The sequence below is a fragment of the Lutra lutra genome, chromosome 7 (assembly GCF_902655055.1).
Source record: "Lutra lutra chromosome 7, mLutLut1.2, whole genome shotgun sequence".
NCBI lineage: Eukaryota > Metazoa > Chordata > Mammalia > Carnivora > Mustelidae > Lutra > Lutra lutra.
In genome coordinates, this window is record NC_062284.1 from 117,152,193 (window position 1) to 117,168,150 (window position 15,958).

General features: G+C 37.8%; 1 protein-coding gene across 3 annotated transcripts in view; it reads left to right on the forward strand.

Moving 5' to 3' along the window:
* TRIP11 (thyroid hormone receptor interactor 11) overlaps window positions 1-15,958 on the forward strand; it is a 70,070-nt gene that overhangs the window by 35,297 nt on the left and 18,815 nt on the right. For all 3 annotated transcript variants that reach the window (XM_047738368.1, XM_047738370.1, XM_047738369.1), the window contains 5 exons: window positions 352-492; window positions 1,710-1,903; window positions 5,421-5,584; window positions 6,687-6,790; window positions 11,294-11,393. In XM_047738368.1, coding sequence (XP_047594324.1) covers window positions 352-492; window positions 1,710-1,903; window positions 5,421-5,584; window positions 6,687-6,790; window positions 11,294-11,393 — 703 coding nt within the window. The remainder of the gene's footprint in view (window positions 1-351; window positions 493-1,709; window positions 1,904-5,420; window positions 5,585-6,686; window positions 6,791-11,293; window positions 11,394-15,958) is intronic.

The following is a 15,958-nucleotide window of genomic DNA, read 5'->3' on the forward strand; positions in this document are numbered from 1 at the left end:
ACCCAGTTTCCCTTGTTTGTTAACATCTCAGATTACTATGATGCATTTGTAATAGCTAATTCACCAATATTGATGTATTAACTGAAGTTCCTACTTTATTTGAAAAATTTTTTTTTTATTTATTAAAAAAAATGACCACATGTCTTCTTTCTGTTCAGGGTGCCATTCAGGATAACACATTGTATTTAGTTGTCATTTCTCCTTAGGCTTCCCTAGACTGACAGTTTCTCATACTCTGTTTTTGATGACCTTGATATGGTTAACTATATCTCAAAATTAATTATTTAGTGAAGAAAATGTGTCTTTTTTAAATGTATTTTTCTTAAAGCTAAACTTATTTCTTTCCAAAAGGGCAAGACTGGGGAGTTAAATCAGCTTTTAAATGCAGTTAAGTCAATGCAGGAGAAGACAGTTAAGTTTCAACAGGAGAGAGACCAGGTCATGTTGGCCCTGAAACAGAAACAAATGGAAAACAGTACTTTACAGAATGAGGTATGCTTTTACTCTAAAGAAATTGATGGAAGCAATAAGCTTAGTAATCGTTAAGAAAACTAGAACGATTTATCAAAATTAATTTCTCTATTAGGTGATTTTTTTTTTCTGTCTTCCTCTGATGTGTTATTGTAGGATTTTGATCTCCAGGGGTATATATTATTTGTTTTCAAAGGTAAAAACTATAGCATATCTTGGGTATTAAAAAAAATTTCCCACTGATGCAATCACTGTAGAAATAGGTATGCAGATTCCCCCCAAAAAATTAACCATAGAAATAACATATACTCCAGTAGTCCATTACTGAGTATTTACTCCCCAAAAATGAAAACACTAAATCAGAAAGGTAACCTGCATCCTTATGCTGACTGCACATTATTTACAATAGCTAAGATAGGGAGGCAACCCAAGTGTCCATTGATAGACGAACAGATAAAGAAGGGGGTATAAACGGAATATTACTCAGCCATAAAAAGAAATGAGATCTTGCTGTTTGCAACAACATGGATGGACCTAGAGGGTATATTAAGCTAAGTGAAGTAAGTCAGACAGAGAAAGGAAAATACTGTATGATTTCACTTATATGGAATCTAAAAAAACAGTGAAACAGAGACAGAATCATAAACATGGGGAACAAACTGGTCATTGCTGGAGGGGTTGGGTTTAGGGAGGATGGGCAAAAAAGGTCAAGGGGATTTAGAGGTGAAAATTTCTAGTTATAAATTAAGTCACAGGGCTGAAAAATACGTCATAAGTAATAGAGTCAGTAATATTGTAATAATGTCTGATGACAGATGACAACTGCATGTACTGTGGAAGCAGAGTGTAACATGTAGAGTTGCTGAATCACTGTTTTGTATACTTGAAACTAGTATAACCTTGTCTTCAGCTTAAAAAGAAATTCTCACCTGTGATATATGAAAAAATGAGATTTTTCACTGAAAAAGTGGTGTATCAAAAAGAGGCATATACTTGGTACAATTCCATTTTTCATTAAAAGCCGTAGGGAATGAGCTCTTACAAAATAAAACTTCCAGATGAAACGTCAAGTTGACTTTCGGTGACTTTTTTCTAATATAAATACATCTTGCAATATGAGAAATTAGTATGTAATTAATATACTTCAATAATGGGCAAAAGATTTGATAACAGAGTGTCTCGTAGAGGGGAAAGGGGAACATTTTATAGAAAAAAATAAAGAGGTGTTCTTTGCCTAGGTTCAACATTTACGTGACAAAGAAATACGGTTAAACCAGGAGCTAGAGAGATTGCGTAACCATCTTTTAGAATCAGAGGATTCTTACACCCGAGAAGCTTTGGCTGCAGAAGATAGAGAGGCCAAACTGAGAAAGAAAGTTACAGTATTGGAGGAAAAGCTAGTTTCATCTTCTAATGCAATGGAAAATGCAAGGTAACTTTTCCCTGTTTTTAGCACTCACATTAGTTGAACCCTCCTTGAGTGTCAGAATCAGAAAACGTTTTTCCTGGCTTACCTTGTTTTACTCTTAAGAAATTCATTCTCGGACACCTGGGTGGCTCAGTTGTTTAAGCAACTGCCTTCGGCTCAGGTCATGATCCTGGAGTCCTGGGATCGAGTTCCACATCGGGCTCTCTGCTCAGCAGGGAGTCTGCTTCTCCCTCTCCTACTCCCCTTCTCATGCTCTCTCTGTCTCTCTCATTCTCTCTCTCTCTAATAAATAAAATCTTTAAAAAAAAAAAAGAAATTGATTCTCTCCAAATGATAGATGAAGATACTGAAGGTAGAAAGGGTTAGTAAGCTGCCCAAGGTCAGACCCAGAGTATGTTTGCGGGTTTCACATTTGGGTCTGTAACTCTTGATACCAGATCTGGCATTCAAATAGCTCTCTCTGAATCTTTCTTTCTTCTTCTTCTTCTTTTTTTTTTTTTAATAATTTTATTTACGTGTTTATTATTTTTTTATCCTAAGTGTGCTAGCTCTCTCTGAATCTTAACTGCTACCCTAGATAATTGCCTCTCATTGTTTTAAGAGTTTAGACTTAAATTCTGACTGATTTTTTTCCTGACAGATTTTAATTAGCTTTGTCACACTCCCAAAGAACTAATTTGACTTATGTGATTTTACTCTTGATTAAATGATTTAAGATTGAATAAGGTTTGAATATTAGAAGGGAGAGAGTAAAGGAAGTAGCACAGTGAAGACCTAAGTCAGCATGAATTAACTCCTAGTTTGTTGAAACTTTTGAATTATTAGATCCCTACTTACATATTTTTATTTTATTTTATTTTTACTAGAATAGTTTATTATAAAAGGCTTTAACTCAGGAACAGCAGATGGAGGAGATATGTAGGGCAAGGCATGGGGTAGGGGTACACAGCTTCCAGCTCCCTCCCAGCAAGCAGCTGTCCCCATAGCTCTCAGTGCTCATGAGCCGAGAAGCTTTCCAGACCCTCTCGTTGTGAGGTTTTATGGAGAGTTCATTATAGAGACATGATTGACTCCCTACTTACATAATTTAAAATTTTATTTCTCTCAATAAAATATGTATTCTTGGGATGCCAGGGTCCTGGAATTGAACCCCACATCAGGCTCCTGCTCAGTAGGGAACCTGTTTCTCCCTCTCCCTCTTCTACTTCCCCTGTTTGTGCTCTCTCTCTCTCTCTCACATAAATAAAATCTTTTAAAAATAAGGTATTTTCTTCTCTTTCTACCCTTTTTATTATAAAAACCTATTTGCACTTCAGGAAAATTATAATCTTTTCTTCGAATTTTCGGTTTTTATTTTCTCTAATTAAAATAGTTTCTGGGCTCTTTGCACCCTCATTAGCCTTATTTTGCACTATCACCTACATCCAGCCAAACCGTCTTATTCATTCCTTTCACAGAGCTACTCTTTTCCTATTTCTTCTCCTTTTTCTATGCTTTTCTTTAAGATTTACTTATTAGCAGTGAATGCCTATGGGGGCACACACGTGAGCAGGGAGGAGGGTGGGAGAGAAACATCTACAGGAGACTCCCCACAGAGCTTGATGTGGGACTTGATCTCATGACTTGAGCCAAAATCTAGAGGTGGATGCTTAACCACTGACTCAACCACTGAGTTGCCTCATCTTCTAACTTTTCGTTTCATATTCTTCTGCCTTGAGTGGGCCTGATTCCTAACAGTTTTTCTATTAGTCCCACCTTCTTCAAATAGCATTTCCTTCATAAAGAATGCTTTAGTTAGCATCCTGCTCCTCAAATTCAAAACCAAACCCTGGTGTGATGTTTTTCTTTTGAACCTGCTTAATCCTTTGTTTGAGTCTTTGGTAGCGCACTTACATTTTACTTTAGGGTACGTAAGTAATTGTTGACCCATCTTATATCTTACACCTTCTCCCATACAGTGAAATATAAGGCCACTGGGAGTGGGCATGATGCCATTTATTTATTTACTTATTTAACATTTTAGTCATTTATTTGACAGAGAGCACAAGCAGGGAAATGACAGGCAGAGGAAAAGAGAGAAACAGACTCCCTGTGTATCAGGGAGCCTGACACAGGGCTTGATCCCAGGACCCTGGGATCATGACGTGAGCCAAAGGCAGACACTTAACCGACTGAGCCATCCAGGTGTTCTGATGCCATTTATTTTGTACCCTTCCCACAGAATATCTTCTAACACAGAGTTAATAGGTGTGCAGTAATATTTTTGAATGAGTGACTCAGATCTACAAGTCAGATTATCGTGTTTTGAGCCCTTAGTTAGCTGTAGTAATCCCTGGTGTTTATTAACTTTTTGAGTGACATCATAGCTCATTTCATCCTTGCAATGAATGACCTTCCATGGTATGCCTACCAGCAAAGTTGTATAAAATCCAGGAACACTTGAGGGCAGAGTCTCCTGATTATCAATTTACTGCTTTTCCCACAAGAGGGTGCTGTTGGATAAAGTTTCCTCAGAGTGCATGGTGCTTAAAGGGCTTTAATGGACTGCTCCTGAATAAGAATTTATTAACTGGATATTAAAAACCCAGGAAAGACTATTGCAATATTTTGTTTGTAATCATTATACATTAAGGAGGTATATCAATGATATAATCCTGGGTCAGTAAATCTCTAACCTATCTCTGATTTATTATTTGGGGCAGGTGTAGGGGTTATTATATTGAATGTAAAGAGAAAGAAAGATGATAGTGAAAAATAATTAGTAATTAGAGCATTTTGTCAATGGATAGCCTTTGGAACTTGGGAGTGTCAAAAGCCAAGGAAGTTTCAGAATCCATTGCTTATTGGGTTGAAGCTGGACAAAATGACTTCCAAGGTTCTTGCAACTTATAGTTTTTTGATAAATTACATCTTAGAGTTTTAGCCTGAAAACATGAATGTTGCAGGCTTGTTGTAAATTTTTATTATACTGACGTTTCTTGTTTAGTTCAGCTTTTAATCTTTAAAATGACTGCCATTTTTTCAAAGTCATTTTTATGGGAAGAATGAATTAACAAAAGAGGGAGAATGAAGATCGAACTCTTCAAGTTTCTTTGAAATCTAATGTGAATGCAATGAAATGTAAGGAAGGTCAAATTCATAGAGTCAGAAGGTAGAATAGTGCTTGCTGGGGGAGAGGGTACTGCTTACTGGATATGGAGCTTCCCCTTGGGAGGATGAAGTTCTGGAGATGGATGGTGGTGATGCTTGTACAACATTGTGAATGTTATGTATATATTTACACAATTTTTTTAAAAAGTAGGGAGGAGATTTCATCTTGTTAAAGTAATAGAAACAGTTGGACTTTTATTCTTTTTCTTTGGTGAGCGGGGGCAGAGAGAGAGAGAATCTTAAGCAAGCTCCATGACGCGGGGCACGATCTCACAACCCTGAGATATTACCTGAGCCGAAAGCAGAAGTTGGACAGCTTAACTGACTGAGCCATCCAGGCACCCCTGACTTTTATTCTTTTTGTTGGAAGCCATCAGGCCAGTTTGCAGGTGGAGTCACTGCAGGAGCAATTGAATGTGGTCTCCAAGCAAAGGGACGAAACCACCCTGCAGCTTTCTGTCTCTCGGGAACAAGTAAAGCAGTACGCCCTGTCACTGTCCAACCTCCAGATGGTGCTGGAGCATTTCCAGCAGGGTGAGTTGTGCAGTCGGCCTTCCAGGGAAGAAGAATTATTGTGTTATTGGGAATTCTGGCTTATTTCAGTGCTATTTTGAAATAGGCACAGGGAAGTCTTTGTAAGGTTACCCCACTTGTAGGAGGAAAAGATAAGTTGCCCTCCAAAAGTTAACATAGACTCCTTTTACAGTTAAGACTAGAGAATGTGATGTAGGAATTATTAAAGATATGTTTAAGTATCATATTATGACCAATGAAGGTGAGAATTGGGGAAGGATAAGGATAACATAGGAAGGATAGTCACGTGATAAAGAGGGGCCCAGGTAGAAGCAATACTTAAGTTTTGAGATATAGGTCAAAGGTTGAATCTACTTCATAGAGTTAATCATCAGTAATTACTGTCCTTTGAAATATTGACTGACTTGTTCTTAGCTGTTCATATACCTTGAGGTAACTACATTTCTAGTCCCGGTGGAAAATATTTCTCTGGAGACGTAGTACCAATCACCAGAGAGCAGTATTCCTCTGATAACCAAGTACGCTTTTTCACATCTACCTCCCACCCTCACATTTACCTCCTTTAGATCATTCATTTCACCCATCTGTTTATAATGATTGGCAATGAATTTACTGCTGGTAGGGGCAGGTGATGGGGGATATGAGGGTCATGAAGTAACAGGGGTTAGTTTTGTGCTGAAGCAAAACTTTGAATTTGCATGTATGTTGATCTTCAGGCTTACTCATGGTTGAAATCTTGAATTTTAAGATAAGAATTCTCAAGGTCCATTGTACCTAATACTTTCTAGAATGGACAGGTGTACAAAGTAGTATGGCCATAGGGAAGAATTTACCGAAGAGGAGTTACTTGAGTGGAGTTCTGAAGGGAGGGAAGAGTTTGCATGATGAACAAAGTGGAGAAGGGTTTAGGCAGAGGAAACCAATCTCTTTAATTCTAGCTCACATGATCTAAGGCAGAGGAAACTAATCTCTTTAATTCCTGCTCACATGATCGCATGATTTTCTTGCTGAGAGATTTGAATTATTAAAATTTCAAGAGGTATAAAATTCTAATTTTATCACAAAATTGCAGAATACTAATGTAACTTTATTTTCTCTTTAGAGGAAAAAGCTATGTATTCTGCTGAACTAGAAAAGCACAAACAGCTTGTAGCTGAATGGAAGAAAAAGGCAGAAAATCTGGAAGGAAAACTAATGTCATTACAGGTTGGTCAGAATAATTTTCTCTTGTAAATATTATTATTCATGAACAATTACTTGTTGAATCTGTTTCTTGAAATAATTTCCTAAACAATTGTAGTAAAATCTGTTTGGTTACTTATCCTATGCTGGGATCTAGCGGGGAACAAGATTTCAGGACTTTCCCCATGTGGCTTATAGTTTAGACACAACAAATATGAGATGATGGGAAATTTTAATTCTTTAGCACAGATGGGTATTTTTCTCTTTTCAGCAAGATATATCAGGCACTCTATTTCACATGGATTAGAATAATGTATATAATCCTTTATCTCTTTTTCTTTTGTGGTATAATCCTTTAAATACCATAGTCCTTTAAAGTATCTTTCTTTGGATGTTCCCTGGGTGGCTCAGTCGGTTAAGTGGCCGCCTTCAGCTCAGGTCACGATCCCAGAGACCTGGGATTGAGCCCTACATCTTCCTCTGCCTGCTCTGCCTTCCCTGCCTGCTGCTCCTCCTGCTTGTGCTCTCTCTCTCTGACAAATAAATAAATAAAATCTTAAAAAAAAAAAAACAACCAAAACTTTGTTATAGTTCATATGTAGAATTTTATAAAATATAAATATATATTTTAAAGATATACAAATATATATTATATATAAAATATATATTTATATAATATATAATGTAAAATATAGAAAACATAAATATATCAAATATAAATAAAATGAATCCCCATGAAGAGATATGACATGAAAGTAACTTGCTTTTAGAATTAGGATGAACTTTTCTAAGTTATAAGTAGACTTTGTTGATGCCTGATAGAAAGTAATAAAATTTGTTTACCTGTCATTAGTTGTCATTAGTTGTGAATATGCTGTTCAGCTGTGTTAATATTCCTAATAAAAGAAGACATATTTCCTTTAAAGTCGTGAAATTTTTATTAAATATTGAGTAGCTGCAAAACAGTATTTAGATAATACATATAAAATAATAGCAGTCCTGCAGCTACTTTCGTACTTGCCCACCCAGTATAAGAAGACTGTCATCCTTAGAAGTCCTGACGTGCCCTCCATATCTCATCCCCTTCTTGTTTTTTAAGATTTTATTTATTTATCAAAGAGGGAGAGGGAGAGAGAGAGAGAGAGAGAGAGCTGGGGGGAGGGGCAGAGGGAGAAGCAAACTTCCCACTGAGCACGGAGCCAGCCCAACATGAGGCTCAATCCCAGGACCTGGAAATCATGGCCTGAGCTGAAGGCAGACGCTTAACCCACTGAGCCACCCAGGCGCCCCCTCATCCCCTTCTTATCATTTCATAGAGATCGAGTCTAGAATGTTATATTTATCACCCCTTGTTTTTCTTTATGGTTTTATCACATGTATTTGAATCTCCAAAAGATACATTGTATGGTTTTACATAATTTTGAGCTCTGTGTAAATGGAATTTTGAAATTAATATAAATTTAATAATTCTCCTGAAACTTGCTTTTTTTTTTCACCTAGTATTCATGAGTTTTAACTGTGTTACTGTGTGTTGTTATATGTGCATGGCTTATTACTTTCATCACTGTATTTATTGCATGAATGTATAATTTATTTACCTGTTTTACTGATAGAAGACCTTGCCATTGTTTGCTATACAAACAATGTGGTTCTGAGCTCCCTTGTTTACATCTCCAGGTGCACATGTTTGGAAGTTTCTTCCAGGCGTGTATCTTATTTATTTATTTATTTATTTATTTATTTGACAGAGAGAGAGATCACAAGTAGGTGGAGAGGCAGGCAGAGAGAGAGAGAGGAAGAAGCAGGCTCCCCGCTGAGCAGAGAGCCCGATGTGGGGCTCGATCCCAGGACCCTGGGATCATGACCTGAGCTGAAGGCAGAGGCCTTAACCCACTGAGCCACCCAGGCGCCCCCAGGCGTGTATCTTAATCGGAATTGCTGAGTCCTGAGATATATATAGGCACTTTCAACTTTATTCAGTGATGGCAAGTTGTTTTATAGCAGTAGTGCTAGTGTCCTCCTACCAGTGGTGCATAAGAGTTCTTGGTCTACATCCTTGGCAGTACTTGGCCTTAGTAGAATTTTTAAGTTTTTGCCACTGTAGTGGGAAGGGCTATCATCTTACGGTTTTAATTTGCATTTGTCTGACTGCTAACAAGATTAAGCACCTTTTAATATATTTATTGACCATTTATGCTTGCTTTCTGGTCAGCTCTTTAATATGTTTAAAAAGATACTTTATCTAACACTTTTAGTTGTTTCCAGTAGGTCTAGAGTATGTCGTCTGCCATACTGTTAGAAGTCCAGATCTTCTTTTTAAACTAGGTTTATTTTTAATTTAAAATATAGCATATACTTAGAAAACAAAAGAAACTAAGAGGGAATTAGTAAAAATAAAAGCTGGAATTGGTGAAATAAAACCCAAACAAATGGTAGAAAGAATAATGAAGTCTAAATGTTAATTTTAGAAAAAAATCTTAGTGTAGTTTTGAAATTTAATAATTTCTTAAATAGAAATCCTGTGATGGGGGTGTCTGGGTGACTCAGTCATTGGGCGTCTGCCTTTGGCTCCGGTCACGATCCCAGGGTGCTGGGATCAAGCCCCGCATCGGGCTCCCTGATCGGCAGGAGGCCTGCTTCTCCCTCTCCCATTCCCCCTGCTTGTGTTCACTCTCTCACTGTCTCCCTCTTTCTCTGTCAAATAAATAAATAAAATCTTAAAAAAAAAGAAATACTGTGAAGTTTAAAAAAATTATTTGAAGATTTATTTAAATTTCCTTTATACAAAATTTAGTTTTGTGGACTTTGAATATTAAAAGTTTTATTTAAAATGTTTTGTTTCAGTCCCTTTGTGTATCAGTTAGGGTTCAACCTGAGAAGCAAAACCAATAGCGGGGGGGTGTTGTGTGTGTACACACACACACATATTGATAAATCTATGAGATTTATTATAAGGAATTGGCAATGCGATCATGGGAGTTGGTAGTCAAAATCCGAAGATCCCATCACAGGCATCGGCCAGAGTGGTTCTCCACAGATGGTCAGGAAAGAAAATCAGAAGCAGGATGTATGACTCCGTGGGAGGGGCTGAAGTTGTAGTCCGGCAGGAATTTTTTCTTTTTCTGGGGAAGGCTCATCCTTGCTTTCCAGGACTTTAAGTAGCTCAGCCCCAACCCTGATTATTCATGCCTTCCTTAAATTCAGCTGATTAGGTGCTTTGATTACATTTGCAAAGTACCTTCACAGCAACATCTAGATAGTGGTTGATGAGGTAACTCGGGACTGTAGCCTAAGATGACACATCAAAAAAACTGTCACTTTGCTTCAGGATGGTAAAATTTGACCTACATGGGTGAATACACAAAAATAGCCAAGAAGATAGAAAGAACAATAGTGAGGAGCGTCTTCTTACTAAAGATCAAAAGAGAGCCATTAATCAACAGTGTATTGACTAGATTGGTCAAACAGGAGAATCCAGAAACAGAGTGTAAGATGTATGTGAGAATTTAAAATCAAATCCTAAACTAATTTTAGTTTAATGAAAAAAGGTTAGATTATCTAATAAATGATGTTGCCACAGCTGGCTATCTATATGGGAGAAAATAAGAGTGGATCCCTTATACCATATGCAACAATAAATTCCAATTGTATTAAAGCTCAGATTCTCACCTGGGAGTGTTGCTAGAAAACGGGGCTATTTTTGCTCACTACAGTGACAGGATATAGTGGGCAGGGGCCAAAAATGCCAAAATCACACCCATTGAGAAACACTGTTAGAAAGATTTAAATGTTAAAACAAAAAGCCTTGCCAGAAAATCTGGAAGAGTGCATTTAGAGTCTGGGGGCAGGGAGGAGCCTACCCAAGACTGAAACTCAAGAAACTGTGAAAACAGAGGGAAGACATGTTTGTATATAATTTAAATACTTTTACATGGCAGTAGGTATCATGTAGTCAATAGACAAATGGCAGATCTGGCAAATAATACTTCTAGACTGATGACAAAGGGTTCACGTCTACTCTACAAGGTAAGCTCAGAAACAGACAAGAGAAAGCTCACTAGAAAGACAAGGTAGGCAAATTTTCACAGAAAAGCAGCTCTAGCTGTCCTGTAAACATGGAAGAATACTCAAATTCATTAGTAGTGAGGGAAATAAAAATTAATCAAGTAGTAATGAAATGTCATTTTATACCATCAGACTTACAAAAATTAAAAAGACCATTTGTTGTGTTTCTTGACCTCTTGAATCTGCTTTTTGTAGTGTTTATGCTCTTATTATTGTCCTTTTTAAAAAACTTTTGTCACCATATCTTAAGTAGCATCCTCTTTTTTATTTAGTTCTGAGGAAGACAGTATTGTGCTGTGAAGTATGGGCTCTGTCTTGGATACTTACCCTGTGAACTTGCCCGAGGTCACAGAAGCACAGCTTCATCAGCTGAATGGAGGAGGTGGACTGACTTTGGCTTCCAGCTATGTAGTTTGTGAGGTGGTTTTTGTATGCACTTTTTAATGGACTTTTCTTCCTCAGGAGCGTTTTGATGAAGCAAATGCTGCGTTGGATTCAGCATCAAGACTTACAGAACAGTTAGATTTAAAAGAAGAAAAAATTGAAGAACTTAAAAAACAAAGTAAGTATTTCTTTATCATTTTTTCCGTATAACACTCGTGTTGAATCAGAGGTAGTCTTCCCCCTTGTGTCCGTGCGGTTGAGTGAGACCAACTTCCACTGGGTGTGACTTCCATTTCTTTGTCCCATGACAAGCTTGCTTCAATTTTAATACGGTCCTAGTGAAACCAGAGTCGAAAGTTGGCCCTGGCTGTCCACTTAGTTTTCCTGTATATGGAAGCAAGCCGGTTGTGTTGGTTGTCACTCTGTTGACCGTCACTGGGAAGCGATTTTACTGACCCAACTTTTTATGGTTAGGACTTCTCTCTGATCATTATGTTCATCCATGGGATGTATTGGGACAATATTCTCAAGAAAAAGAGTAACTTCTTATGGAATGAATGTCTGAGTATAACTAGCTTTTTATGATTATAGATGGTGCTTTATATCTAGGCACTCACTCTGTAATTGTGTGGTGCTTGTAAGATATAAGCCTTGCCACTTTCCTCAGGTGAGTGCTATGCGTAGCATTTTCCGTTGGGTCTCAAGTAATCAGGTGATTCATAATGCTTTGTTGAATCCAACAGCTAAGATTGCATGTCTCTGTTTAATCTCTGATTTAAGGGTCTGTGGAAGTTGAGCTTTTCTAGAGCTGCATTCAGTAGGTAATGATTTAAGGTGATCATGGAATCATGATGCTTTTGGGTATCTGGGTTGGGCACAGGCAGTAATTAAGGAATTAAGAAGTGCCACTTAACATAAAATAGAAATTAGAAATAGGCAAAATGAGGAGGTGGCACAGCAGAGATGCTGTCAGATGAAAGAAACAGTGACTTGGACACTAGGAAGGCAAACAAGCAGGATTCACTGAAGCCTGGGTACCAGCGGATGAGCCAGAGGAAGTCGTCCTACCTCTAACAGCAGATAGCAGATGAGAGATTTTAGGACTATGAAAAACAGCTTCGTCATGTGAGGTAGGTATCCTCAAGCTAGCTTGATTCTGAGCAGATTACTGCTCTTACTTTGTCAGGCTTGGCCAGCTTTGGAACTCTAAATCTCGGAGGAGGCCAGAAATGGGCAGCAAGGAAACAGTTAAATACTTGAGTATCGTGGGCGTTTTATGTAACATATACTGCATTGTATTTAGTCTTCTCTTATTTACTCTTTACAAGCATTTCTAGAGTAGGTGATAAGAGTTTCACTTTATAAGTCAATGAAACTGAGATTTGAGCTCTGATCTTCTTACCCTTGACCAAAGCTCATGATGTTTCCATATTACTTTATTTCGTCCTGTCAGAAGAATGGTTATTTATAGTGTGACTTGTATTTTGTTTTGTGTATCTTCATCTCCTTTAAAGATAGGGCAGCATCATTTATATTGTGCTCTCAATGTTGATATGGTTGCTCTTATGGGCAGGCCGTATTTATTGGGAAAATGCCAGAGCATTATACTATAGCATTATCTGCAGACACATGGCTAGCCCAGAGAGGATGCACTGGTTACTCAAGAAGTAGCAAGAGAATTGACAGCTTAGGGTAGTGCTGCACTAATGGAGGTGAACAGGCAGTATTGGTGAGCCAACTCATTGGTCCTGTGACACCCCAATGCATTGTGGCATGCTGCTATGTAATGTTTAAGGCCACATCCCTTTTTAGGTATCTACCTGAGTCATTTCCGGTAGATGATGCTAAGATAAAAAATGCTGTAACTTACTGTAGTTGGTAAATTATTTTCAGACTCCCTGCACTCCTTAGGATTTGTTCAGGCACTCATTTAAACCCCCAGGAGTAGACTGTTTCAGAGTTAGATTGTATCTGACAAGGCTTAGGTGGCTTAGGTCCCTATTGATATAAAAAATGACAATTGCGCAACCACTCTGGAAAACAGCATGGAGGTTCCTCAAAATGTTGAAAATAGAACTACCCTATGACCCAGCAATTGCACTGCTGGGTATTTACCCTAAAGATAGAAACGTAGTGATCCGAAGGGGCACGTGCACCCGAATGTTTATAGCAGCAATGTCTACAATAGCCAAACTATGGAAAGAACCTAGATGTCCATCAACAGATGAATGGATAAAGAAGATGTGGTATATATACGCAATGGAATACTATGCAGCCATCAAAAGAAATGACATCTTGGGCGCCTGGGTGGCTCAGTGGGTTAAGCCGCTGCCTTCGGCTCAGGTCATGATCTCAGGGTCCTGGGATCGAGTCCCGCATCGGGCTCTCTGCTCAGCAGGGAGCCTGCTTCCCTCTCTCTCTCTCTGCCTGCCTCTCTGTCTACTTGTGATCTCTCTCTGTCAAATAAATAAATAAAATCTTTAAAAAAAAAAAAAATGACATCTTGCCATTTGCGACAACGTGGATGGAACTAGAGGGTATCATGCTTAGCGAAATAAGTCAATCAGAGAAAGACAACTATCACATGATCTCCCTGATATGAGGGAGAGGAGATGCAACATGGGGGGTTAAGGGGGTAGGAGAAGAGTAAATGAGACAAGATGGGATTGGGAGGGAGACAAACCATAAGTGACTCTTAATCTCACAAAACAAACTGAGGGTTGATGGGGGGAGGGGGGTTGGGGGGGTGGGATTATGGACATTGGGGAGGGTATGTGCTATGGTGAGTGCTGTGAAGTGTGTAAACCTGGTGATTCACAGACCTGTACCCCTGGGGATAAAAATATATGTTTATAAAAAATGAAATTAAAAAAACACAAAAAACAAAACCAAAAAAAATTGTATATCCAAAATATATTGGAAATCTTAAAAAAAAAAAAGACAATTGCCATTCAGTGTAAATGTATGGAAACTTCGGACTCATTATGTGGGGTGTATATTAGCTACAGGGAGCTCTGATTATGCTTACACAACTGGTGTTTGAGAGGACAGGCAAGAGGCCAGTGTTTCACAGACAGGAAGGGGAGTGAGGAGATCATTCTGTTGTGTCTTTAAGTCATTCTTGCCATTCACATTCTTGTCTCTTTACGATGTTTTCTTTTATTACCTCAGTACTTAATATTGCTTTTATATCTGTAAACACAAATGTGATTTTATTTTCCCAAAGCTGCACTCTTGATTTGATAATATAAATAAACCTTGATTGGCTTGGTTGTTTCAAAAGAATCACTGTATATTTTCTTTCATAGATCATTAAGTACTTTAAATGCTGATTGATGTTGTAACACTGTACTTTATTTTTAACACAAAACTTGGCCAGACAGCAAGAGTATTTGCCAGGAGAAACAGTTTTGAAAAAGACAGATTGGCTTTTGTTGCAAGAAAGTACCTAGAGACTTAAATTGTAGAAGCAAAGTATTGTTTTATTTCTAAGCATCTGCAGACTGATGATTAGTTGATATGCAGTTTCAACATTTAAACAATATTGGCAAGCTTACTTAAAAGTGGTATTTTATTCAAAATACTTGTTATGCTCTTGCTACTGGAGATGAGATGATTCATTGTGGTCAAACGTATGAAAAGGGAGCCATTACATATAACACCAACATGAAAACAGTAGATCGTTGATGATTTTGGTATTCTTAGAGTACATAATTGTGTATGTACTTGGAACTGTAGTTCTAGGTTCAGGTATCTATAGGCCTTGTATGAAAAACATGAAGATACCTTATCAGGCATTAAGTAATTAATGAGAACCGACTAGTTGGCCTCATACTAGATGCTGTGTGAGACCCTAGCTAGTAACATGTGGCATAGGTCCCACATAGGTTCACAGTGTAAGATAGTGGCTCACAGCCGTGGTCATGAGACATGCATATTTACCTCTCTAAGAATCTCCTTGAGTGTCAGGGGCATGCCATTGAAGAAAGGAACTTGAGCAGAGCCCTATACTAGTAGAAGATTTCACCCCTAAAATGTAAGAACTTCCATCTCCCTTCCCCCCATAACCTCCTTTTCCCATAAAATAATAATGAAAGGTAACCCTAAGATCCTGTAGGTGCTATATTTTAGTAATGTGTCTGGTAGAAGAAATATATTGCTTTCCTTCCTTCTAGAAATTACTCTTGCATCATTTTACCCGAAAGCGTTTTTGTTCAATATGGTTCCAAAGACTCACTTCACACACCATCCTGTATTACTGATTTTCAGACTTAAGAATCTAGTCCACTGTGAAGCAGGTAGGAGGACGGAATCTTTCTTTCACTATTTTGAATTGGTCAGAGTTCAAAATTTCCGTGGAATTGTCATACATGGAAAAATACACACCTGTGGAATCCTAGAGTACTGCCGAACCATTTAAAGATGTATCATCTTGCTATATTTATGGCCAGATTTGACATTTTACTTCTTTGACTTCTTGTTCCCTACCATCATCTTTGAGATGAATTCCTGCTTAAATGAAAATGATTAGATAAAATTGAAATGGCACAAAATAGTTCTCATTTTGATTTTGTGATACACAAAAATATGTTTACATAAAAAATACAAAATTAGATTCTAGCATTGGGAGTATCTTTTGGTATGTATGCCAGTATAGAGCTGCACCTTGAAGGGTCTTGTAACTGATTTTTGTTTTGTTTTGTTTATGTTGTTAGTTTTTTAAGACTATCATTTAGAGCAGTT